The 11,427-nt window shown below is 41.7% G+C and overlaps 1 protein-coding gene across 1 annotated transcript; it reads right to left on the reverse strand.

Annotated features, from left to right (window-relative positions):
* Positions 1-9,368: 9,368 nt before the first annotated feature.
* LOC131575559 (leucine-rich repeat-containing protein 40-like) lies at positions 9,369-10,169 on the reverse strand. Its single transcript, XM_058831153.1, has one exon. It carries the CDS (start codon positions 10,167-10,169, stop codon positions 9,369-9,371), a length of 801 nt encoding a protein of 266 aa, XP_058687136.1.
* Between the last annotated feature and the right edge of the window lie 1,258 nt (positions 10,170-11,427).

Genomic DNA, 11,427 nt, shown 5'->3' on the forward strand with positions numbered 1-11,427 from the left:
ATACCCTAGTTATGATTTATGGCCTAAAACATTGTATGAGCACCTTTGCAGCACTCCCTTAGTGCATTCCCAGCATGGAAGCTTCATCCAACTGTTTATGGGTAGATATTATGTAGATATTTTATAGTGCTCTAATATAGTTATGGTCCTGCAAAGCTCAGGATGTAAAGCTTTAATAAAAATTGGAAATACTATTCCAACTCTGTCTTTTAAAAAGGAAGAAATAATGCTGGAATGCTCTGTTCAGGTATTTAGAGATGTATATTGAAATTCAAGAGTAAAATGAATATGGAAAGAATTAAATCAATGTCCTCCTCATCCATGATTCATCCACTTCATATAATATCCAGTACAGCTCACCAGTGAACAGGGCAGAAAAGATTCATTTCTGTGCTGCAGACTCTGTGGGTTTTTGATGGGATTCCTGTAGAGGTAATTTCATGTGCAAATTATAACTGATACCCAAGACATACAAAGTACAGAGGAAACAAAGTCAGAATGCTAACACTCCGGGTAGGTAGATTTGCACTTACTGAAAACTGGAGTGTAGTGACTTGTTATGTCAAAATTCACTGTGTTCAGTGCCAGTTTTTTACTTCCTAAGAGTTTGTTGAGCAAGAAATCAAGGTCTCTGAATTCTGACTGCGTATCAAAGAAATTATTCAGGGAACAATCTGGAAAAGGAGCAGTATTACTTATCTGCCTCATAGGTTTCTTGAAAATAGAGTAGAATATCAAACATTTCCTTTCTAAATCTCACAGTAAAGGTCAAGTGCTCTAAATTGCTGCAGTTGTACAGAAACAAGTGGAACAAAAGCAGACTTCACTAGAGATCAAACTTGCATTTTATACTCAATGACTTTGCATCTTTCCTTTTAGTACTGAGGTGTCCTTTATCCCACAGAGACTTGTAATTCAGCCCCCAAAACATTTAGTTTAAATTAATATATTAGCTCAAAAGTAAGTTGATTCTAATTGAAAAACAAACACTGTTTTTAGAACAAAAACTGCTGGAGTGGAGTGGGCTGCAAAAAAGTGAAGGGATTCAGAATTTGTCACTGAGAGAAAAACTCACATGTTGTTCATGTGTTTATGTGTTCTCCTTTCAAAGGCTGTGGTGAGAAGTAAAAAGGCAGCCCTGATGATTTCCTTTTGATATTGCTTCAACAACCTGGCCAGGTAAAAGCACCAAGAAAGGAGAAGCTTAGAAAGGAGAACCTTCCTTAGAATAATGAAACATGCCTGGAAGAGAAAATTTAAGATGTAATGGGCAGAGAAGAAACTTGGCCCGGAGGGAGCTGCAGCCTGGGCAGGAGGTAGAAGGTGTCCATTCAAAAGCAAAGAATCAGAAAATGGTTTGGGTTACTGACAAACATTTCATAATTCTGAAACAAAGCACTGTTCTTACTTAAATTTATTTGGGAGAGGGCAAGGGAAGATTTTAAACTGAAAAGCACATCTGATTTTGAAAATTAATTGCAGAATAGCCTATGTGGTATTCTCTAGACAGAAAAATTATTTTGGCCTATGCTTTTTCTACCAGTCTGAAATGCAAGACATTTCCAGTGACAATCTACCTAATTCAAATAAAGCAAATGTTATTTTTCCTGTATAATGTCAGACCATTATTATCCTTTCTCTCTGAAGGTCTGGCATGAACACAATGACATCCAGAAGAGTCTATAAAATGCTTTGAATATTAAAACGAGGCAAAGAACTGGGATCTGTACAGGGCACCTGCCTAATGGCTCTGCTGAATGAGGATGCAGAATCCTTATATACACATACACATCGAATCGTATAACTTATTTTATTTTACAGTTTCATTCATTCAGATTATCAAAAGTTTACTAGGAAACAACAAAAAAATCTCAGTGTATATGACTGTGCAGAATGGCACAACTGTGCAGAACTGATCAGCCTGAAAAATACAAAAAAACAGAATGAAAAGCTAAAGAAAAGTAGTAATTCAAACAGAAAAAGTCTTGATATGCAGAGCATCAGTTTAGCATGTTCCTAACAAGCAATATCATCTAATAAACAAAGAGACAACTGGGAACACAGAACTGGAAAGAACAAGCAGGGTCATCAAGTCTAAGTCCTTGGAAGAGCAGGCAGCTTTTTGAGAGTTATTAGCTCAAAAAGAGTCTACAGAGAAGCTCTGCCTCTCAGTCCCATATTCCCTTCACAGTTTTGCAAATCCAGACACCACCAAACAGAAGAGTGGATCAAGGGCATGGTCAAAGTGCTTGAACCTCATAGTTGAGGAAAAAAAAAAAAAACACCCAAAAAGCCCAAAAGTAATTTAATAAGGGATAATTTAGGTTCATTAGTTCTTTAGGAACTAATCAGTTATTCAGTCTGGGTAAGGCCTACTTTAGACCTGAAAAGGAAACTTTGGCAAAAGCCACTAAATACAGAGCCCTGCTGTTATCACTTGTGTGGATGTTTAGAAATAGCTGAAGTGCAACAGTATTTTATGTGTGAAAATGATACAGGAGCAATCAGTCTGGCAGTTATTTAGACCATGTGAGATAACTTTTTTTTTCCCCCTTATTCTTTCTGTGAACATACAGACCCAATGCAAAGGGACATCCTCCTAACAGGCAGTGCTAGAGTTGAAAACACAAAGGAATCCTCCTTTCATCTACATCAAAAGAAGATGTCTGAGCTGATCTGAGCCTTTTTACAAGTGGAAGGGTGCAGATATGGTCCAGTTGACACAGCTGCCCAGGGAACACACACAGACACATGCTGTGAGCTACTGAAGCTAGTTACTTCAGGATCAAAACTCTGAGTTTCCTGCTGCCTTCTGAGAAATTTCATGCTGCTCAGGCCCATTCTGAGTCTGAGAAATAGGATTAAGAACATCCATTTGAAAATAGGACACATGAAAAAAAGTCAAGAAGAGCTCCCAGCTGACAGGACAAGACCAAAATGGGTTAGGTACCTCGAGATTTGTGTCTTTTCCCCTTCACAGTGACTACCTTTTCCCCAGGTCATGACCATGCTGAAGTCCTCTGCACAGCAGCCAAGTAGGAAAATGGAAATTAGTGTTATCCCAACCTGTTTCTGCATTCCCCAAACAGCAAGAGCAGCCCTCCACTCCCACTGTGGGGCCACCCAGAGAATATCAGGACTGGCTATGCCATGGAACAGACCCTACCAAATCCTCCCAGCCTCGATGTGCTTGTGCTCTACTGAGCTCTGCTGCAGTCCTGGTCCCCCACCAGCCCTGAATTTTTCCCCTGAGGTTGAAACAGTAAGTGGCTGTTGCATTAAAGATAATTTCTTGTTGGGAGATAGGGGTGGGAAATGATCCTCACCTGCCTTTGAGACTTGCAGAGATTCTGGAACAAATGCACATTTCATAAGCACTTGGAAGATAACAAGTCACAGCTTGAAATGTGAAACAGCTGCTTCATGTAGCAGCAAGGACAAGTAGCCCATGTGGATTTGTCAAGAATAAATTGTGTTGAACTGATCTAATCTCCACTTTTAGCAATGTAACAGGCCTTAAGAATAAAGGAGAAGTAGCTGTCACAAATATTACCCCCTTGCTAAGGTTTTCAAAAGGGCTGCATGTGGCATTCTCATAAGTGAGCCCTGGCAGCCTGGTCTAGATGAGACTGTGATCGATTGGGTACAAAGCTGGTTTGATAACGTATCAGAAAGGTTATCAATGGTGCTTTGTCAGAGTGGAAGGATGCAGAAATGGAGTTCAGCCAGGTCTCTCCTGGATATAGTCCTGGCATATGCTTTCATTAATGAATTAGATGATAGAAAAGAAAGTATGGTTATTAAATTTTCAGATGGCGTAACGCTCAGAGACATCGTAAGAACAGGAGGACAGGGTTTGAATTCAGAATGATTTGGGAGAATCATATAACATATCTGGGGTGGGAAAGGGGAAGATGAAATTCAGCAGGGACAAGTGCAAGGCCACAAACTTCAGCTCACACTATACACAAATACCAAAATTTGCCAATAGCAGCTCTGCAACAAAGTGCAGAATTGCAGTAGACGACAAGGTGAATTCCTTGTTAAAAAAAAGAAACAGCCACCTCACAGGAGGGAACAAACAGGGTTATAACATTAAAGATGTACAACAGTCCTTCCTTTGTCCCTAGAAAGACTTCAGCTACCATGTCATATTCCATTTTGAATGTGACAGCTCAGTAAAAAGGTGTGCAGCAGTCCAGAGGAGAAGAAGGCTATCTGAGATGTAAAAAACATGGCCAGAGCAGTAAGATTTGGAGGCTCAGTGTTTATTTAACATTAGTAAGTCTCACAGGAAGCTCTTCAACAAGCTTCATGTATTTAAAGAGTTTGTTGCAAACAAAAGTACAATAATCTAGTTTCTAAATCTCCAGGGAATAGGAAACAAAACAAACAAAAAGTAGCTTTTTTACAATTAGAAGTTTCAGTTTGAATTTTTCAACAGTGAGATTGCAAAGCACTGGGAAGATTTCTTTTTAGACACGGCTTTGTGCTAATGGCCTGACCTCAGCTGGATCAATACCTTTGATGCAGGAGTCAGTGCATCCTGCTGAAAGCAACTCCTTATAAATTTCACGCACCAAATGACTGGAAGTGGGATCTTGTTGGGAATCTCAGCAGCAGTGAGCTCCAGACTGGCTCTGTCTCAAGTCTGGCAAAACCCACTGAGTTTCAGTACAAAATCTCAGTGTGGGTTATTCCATCTGGGCTTTGCTTGTGGCATCAGTCTCTCCCCCTCTTGCTGCCTGAACTGTTCAAAGAAAGTTGTTTGCATGGAAGTGAGAATGACAACACATTTTATAGTTTCCATAGAGTGGCAGAAAAATAAAGAGTTTATTGATGACTGCTGAGATCTTTATTAAATATAAGAAATCCATGGCTTGGATATGTCATCTATTTAAGCACCATTGTCTCTTGGTTTGTGGGTAGAACACTCTGAGAAGTCAAAACCCACTCTTTTTATGGGTTAGAGTGACCTTCATTAGCTATGCTACTTAGGCTTTCATTGCAATTTAACATGCTGAATGATATACCAGTTGCTCATGATAGATTGCTTTGTTTCTCCTACGGTACCATTGCCCAAGTGTAAGGAAACAACTTCCATTGAATGTGGTTCCTGTGGCAGTGAGGAATCATTTGCACTCAATGATTACCAAACCTGTCAATCCTCTGGATTCATGTCAGACCTGAGCCTCTTGCACTGACAGTGCTGCATCACCTGAAAATTGTCATTGCTGAAGTTGGACTCAGCCCAGAGGAAGACAGAAGGGACAGTGGTCTCTCTCATTGGGAATGGCCTTTTCCCCAACAACAGCACATTCACAAGCTACCACTCTCTGATACCAAATACGTTTGTCATTCATGTAGGACAGCACATGCAGTGTCCTTTGTTTTCTGGCAGTCTGCAAAGTCATGTTTCCTTTGAAGTCTGCTAATGTCCAACTGATCAACCTCAAGACATTTCAAAGAATTGGAAACTTTTGGTATTAACAGTCCACTTGGTATTAAAAGTCCACTCAAGGTGAATTTAGGATCAGCCTTTTATATTTGTGACTTTGAAAATCTGCTGCTGACTCCAACATGCATGAGGAGAACAGCAACTGCTTTTTCATTTTTGTTTTGCCAACTCAGAGACTCCATCACTGGCCACAAGAGCCCTGATCATGAAACTTAGGAACCTTAAACTTTTTAAGTATTGCTCGTAGCCATTAAAAACTAAAAAGCTGAATTTCATGTAAAGGTAAATTGAGGGAGAAATAAGTAAATGCTGGGACCTAATCTTTTAGATTGATGGCAGCCATACATTGTAAACATATACTTTTAAGACAAAAGAGCCTTTTAAAATTTGACTTTGCATAAAACAAGGCAAGTGTTATACAGTCATACCTTCAGGTGAGTGAGACTGTGGGGTTTTTGTATTTCAGGGGATAGAGAATCTGCCATGTCCTGAGGTGAACTCTCCAGCATTAAAAATATGCAGCTTATCTGTAGTCAGAACTTGTCCAGCTCGAGCTACCAGCCTGTGAAGTGTTATGTACTTGTATGTTAAATTAAAAAGCCCTCTGCCCTTATATATAATATTTCCCTGAATTTCTATTCAGAGCTATTTCCACTCACTGCATTTACATTTCATTACTGCTCTGCTGCAAGAGTTCAAAGTTTTCAAATGGAAGTCCTGTGTGGTTCCAGGGGACAGCGCTCTCCTAGGCCAAGCTGTTTGCAGTGCAAGACAAGGTAAAGGGAAAATCAAGCACATCTCCCATCAGCACTGAATGACAGGTTTGACAATTCCCCCTCTCCCTCCTCCCCGCTACCCCTGAGTATGGATTATATCCATGTCTCCACCAGGGGCCTATATCCTAGCAGTTTACCATTCTCTGATATTAACACTTGAAGTTTTAATGAGCACAGGCAAAGGAGGATGCTTAGCAACAATACATAAAGTACAAAAAATACAGGATAAGCAGTTTGAGATTAGATTTTAATGCCATCTTAATGACAACACCAGCATCTACTTATTCCTCTATATAACTATGTCATTAACACAGATGCCAGAATACTGCAAAGAATATGAATGATTGGGTTTTCCACTTTGGGAAAATGGGATTTTGGAAGCAATCAGGACAAAGGGAAAGGAAAGGGCAACAGACAGCAAGGTGTCAGGACGTATCTCAATAACATATTCAATGTGCTCATGCAGCTTGATGGCATGGGTCAAAGTGCCCTCACTCGCATTAGTTTCACAGAATTTCTCTTGTTCCCACTGACTAGAGAATTATAATGGCAATATTGCCATTTTTTTAGAGATTCCTTTTTATTTTTGCATTCTTTAACCCCCTTTTAGCTCCGTTCATTTCTAGCTATGACAGGTATATTATTAACAGACACAAGCAGGCTTCACAAATTATGTTTGTAGGTTTTGGAGAGATGATTATTTAAACAAAATGTGTGAATCTTATTGCCTAAAACCAAAAGGAAAAGCTTTGAATTGCTGTGTAGTCCCCAAAGAAGCTGAAGTCAGCTTGCCTTTCAGGAATCACCAGACAAGAGGCAGAAGGGAAAGGCAGGAAAAAATTGGAAATGGAATCTCAAGCCCAAATCCTGTGCAATGTAGAAGAAAAACAGCAACATTCAATTGGAAGGGTTTGATATGGGACATGAGAAATTTGTCCCTCTAAGCACCTGTGTAAGATGATGCTCTGGAAGGATTTTGTGTGTTAAGACTCAATCCTCTAAAAAGACCACAGTTACTAGAATTTAATTCCCACACAAGTCCAAAACCAGGGTGATAACCTTGTCTTTACTTGGGCCCCCCTGCTCATACTGCCTTTAACCTCATGTCCATATGCATGCCTCATATACCAGACAAGCTTTAGGAAGGCCCAATGCCTGCACATATTGAACGGGGTGGCAGAAATGGGGAAATAGCAGAAACAGTAGGGAAATAAGAGTCTAGAGAATGCATAAATGACAGGAACAGGAGCAAGAACACAGTCATTCAAAATCTTCAATGTTGGTACCTTGAATACAGCCTCTGCCTAAATTTGCATCAGCTTCAGGAGCTACTTCACATACTGTCCCAAATCTCCTCTGAAAAAAAGCCTGAATCACAGAAGACTTGAAGTTCATTGTCCTCATTCATCTCCAGTTCTCCATGCTGCCATAGAAAGAGCCAACTGAGCAAGGCACCACTGTCCATTTACTCCTTTCTTTCCTATGTTACATGTCTTAGAAATAATCAGCTGCAGGAAAACCGAATGAACTGGTGTGATGTAATTGCGTGCCATGCACTCATTTATCTCTGTGTGATGATAGCCCACTGATTTAACGAATCTGGTTACCATGACACCAAAAAGTCACAGCTGGTTTGAAAAATTCACAGAGGTCAGGGGCAGGGCAGTGTAAAAATCAGTTCATGTTAAACATATCTGGAGTTGTGCTTCTGTTACCCAGAAAAAAATCAGCATTGATTCAGATCTCCTTGTGCTGATCTTTGTTATAAGGAGAAAAAAAATGACAGGACACTGAACAAGAGAATTAATGGCCTATGTATCAATGTCTTTGCCTTCCTCCCTTTTTCTCTGAATGCTGTAAGAACATGCTCAGCTCCCACCAGGCCTGACTCAGCCCTTCCTGCCAGGAGAGACACAAAACTGCATCTTTCAGCGTGTTGGCCAAAGGAGAACTAGGAAACAAAGGAGACAGAGGGCAAAGAAAAGGATTTATAAGGGAATGAGAGATTTTTGATGATGAGAAAATAATGAAACACAAATGTCAGAGGGAGTAGCCACAGAGAAAACACCCACGAAGAGCAAAGTTAAAGAGAGGTGGGAGGGAAATGATGATAGGGGGAAGAGAGAGCAAAATGAAACAGAAAGGAGTCTCAGCAAATTTCCATAATGTAACACTGATGAAGCCTTTTATGATTATGGAAGGGATTCTCAGAATGTTCCCTTGCAGGAAGTTTGCATACTTATATTTTAATAGCTCTGAACACTTTCCCAGACTCAGTAAAAGTGGAAACTTTTTCTGCTAATGCTGCCTGCTCTAAATCTGGGCTACCCCTGTGCATCACCAAGCTCCAAGGAGCTGTATCTCTGAGGTCTGCTCTGGATGGGCTGGCACATCAAGCCCAGGTCCTTGCTGCCTCCAGAGAGTGTGACAGCCCTGGCTGTGTACTCTGCAGAGCCAGCTGAGGCTGCTCTGCAGGAGAAATACACTCTGTCCTGCCAGAGGAATGGAGACACTGTTTGCACAATATCTTGTGGGACATGGATACAGGTTGTTTTTTATGCAGAGCCAGACAGAAGCCTGAGCTAATTCAACCTGTGTGTTTCATACAAAATACCGTGGAAAATGATGAGATTCTGGGCTACTTGAAGCAAAGCCAAATTCACAAGTTAGTATGACTGTAAAAGCTTCCAGAAATCTCAGCTTGCAATTCCTTCCAGTACAGACTCAAGCCCCAACCCAGTGTGCAAACAAAGAGTACAGATTATTGCTATTTACATACCAGTTGTTTACCTGACTCTATCCTTTCAGACTTGCTTATTTTCTCAGACTGGATATTTGTCTGCAACATTTCCTGAGATAAATCTATGCAACTATAAGTTAAAAAAAAAATATTACAGTTGTCCCTGGGTGAGTTTTTGAAAGGTGTACGCCACTGTTCAATACTAGTTAAAAAAAAAATTAAAAAAAAATAAAAAAAGACTGCCAGAGAAATCACCTTACAGCAGAGAGGAAGCTTTTGAGCTCCATAGAGTGATTTCACCAGACCTTTCTGTCTGAAACACATTTTGGTTGTGCAGATGATTTGCACAGGATAAATCCATCACAGTCATTTCAAGATGACTGACACTAGAGGTTTAGTCTCTCCAAATCCTACAAAGTGATGAGAAATAGTCTCTGATCCCTTCAGGGCCTCTGCTGCAGACTTCAGGGGGAGGACTCTCCAGTGGATTCCCCTCAAAATTGCGTGAGCAGTAGTTGTATCCCCAGTCCAGGTTCACCAGCTCCCCAAAGGTTGCTGGAAGGGACCATAGATGGTTGTTTCCCAACCAAAGTGTGTGCAGATTCCTTAGAAGGCAGACATCCTCAGGAAGGCTCTCCAGTGAGTTAAAGAGCAATAGCAGCATTTCCAGTTTCTGCAGATGCCGAATGCTGGAGGGGATGGTATCTATTTCATTGTCACTCACATCCAGAAAGGTGAGGCTCCTCAGCTGGCAGAGGGGTGCAGGTAACTCAGTGAGGCTGTTGTTGGCAAGGTGGAGGCTGTGCAGCCTTTGGAGTGCCCCCGTCTCTGCGGGCAGCGAGCTCAGGCTGTTGTTGCTCAGAGTGAGCCTCTCCAAGCAACTCAAAGTGCCAATTTCAGCAGGGATTTTCTTCAAGTTGTTGGAGTCCACATAAAGGCAGGTGAGGTTCCTCAGGTGGCCGATCTCCTGGGGAAGGAGCTCCATCCTGTACCTCAGGCAGCCCTCTCGTTCTGGGCTCATCTCCAGCACCTGCAGCTGGTCCAAACCAAAGACCTCTATAGGGACTGACAGCAGCTCTCTGCCAGAGATCTTGAGTTTCTTCTTCCCTTCATATTTCGGATCATGCTCTGTAAGGTACCTCCAGAGTGGATCAGGACCTGGAGAAGCACGTCTGGGAGAGGTGACTGCAACCATATCCCACCAGAACAGTGGCTGGTTGAACAGAGAGTGTCAGTCAGTTACTTGCATGCACCACAGGCAACCTCTGAGGCTTTTGGTGGATTGAGGTTCTCTGTCAGATTTCTGCTCTGCTGGGCACGTTACCAACACACATGCAGAGTGTTTGAGTTGCTCAGATACATCCCACTGAGTAAACATTTGGTATTCTCACAAAATCAGGTGTTTCCCCTCCTGCTCTGCAGAGCAGACAAACCCAGCTCCTGGGCTGTGACATGGCCTCTTCCAGCTGCAACCAGTGAGCAGTGGTCAGACAGAAAACTTCCTCTGCTTTTCAGCAGATGTGCTCAAATCTCTGCTTGTGTGTAACTCTCTCCTTCTGGAAGCACCAAGGTTGCCTTTGCCTGAAGAATTCACATTGACTGGGCTTGCAATGGAAGCAGCAAGGCAGAGTAGATAAGGCACATGGTAAATGGGACAAGAACATGGTGAATGGGACAAGAACATAGTAAATTGCACAAGAAGAAGACAGAGTAAGAACTGGTGGACTGGGAACCATGAACTTATCTTGTCATCAGGTCAGTTTGTGCCTTTAATATTTGGCAAACACAATAAAGGATCAGTTTTGAAATCTGAAGGTCCTCCTCACTGCTGCTAAGTGTGTGAACCTCTACACCATGGAGATACCATTCTTCTTGTGTTGCACTTGTTCTAGCATATTTAAAAGCAGGCTTTTATTCCTTGCTGTCAAAGGTTTTGTAGATGTGTAAAATGCCAGTTTTATCCCAAGCCACTCAGCACAGCATGTGATGTAGAGAGCAAGGCATTTTTCTGGAAGGAGAAAATTGTGGGTTTGAAGCCTCAGGCTGAGAAAGCTGACCTCTTTTACTTCATCCTCTAATCCTTAAGCCTTTCAGCTTAAAAACTGCTTAGGACAGCCATTTCAAATACTTCTTAAGGAGAGAGGTCTGCACAGCAGCCCACAGGCCATTATAGGTAGCAGACAATGTGCTAGAGGTGTAGTCTAAGTGGGTCTACCAGGTCAGGTCTTGTGGTCAGGTTTTGCACATCAGCTTTGCTTTCCCAGCCTCCTCAGTTCTGATCATCTCAGGCCAGGATGGTCCTGAATTTGCTGAAACCTGTGTTCCAGCACCAGGGGAGTGTATGGCTGCAGAGGTGAGGGGTGAGTAGTGGTAGCTGTCTATTCAGATGATGCTGGCAAGAGAATTTGGGGATTCTTGTTCTCTTTCTTACATTATAGATTTTGGTTTTCACC

Source organism: Poecile atricapillus, chromosome 2 (genome assembly GCF_030490865.1).
Source record: "Poecile atricapillus isolate bPoeAtr1 chromosome 2, bPoeAtr1.hap1, whole genome shotgun sequence".
In the NCBI taxonomy this organism is placed as follows: Eukaryota; Metazoa; Chordata; class Aves; order Passeriformes; family Paridae; genus Poecile; species Poecile atricapillus.

Excerpts from the sequence above, each read along its gene's own strand:
- LOC131575559 (XM_058831153.1), bottom strand. The coding sequence starts at position 10,169 with ATGGTTGCAGTCACCTCTCCCAGACGTGCTTCTCCAGGTCCTGATCCA.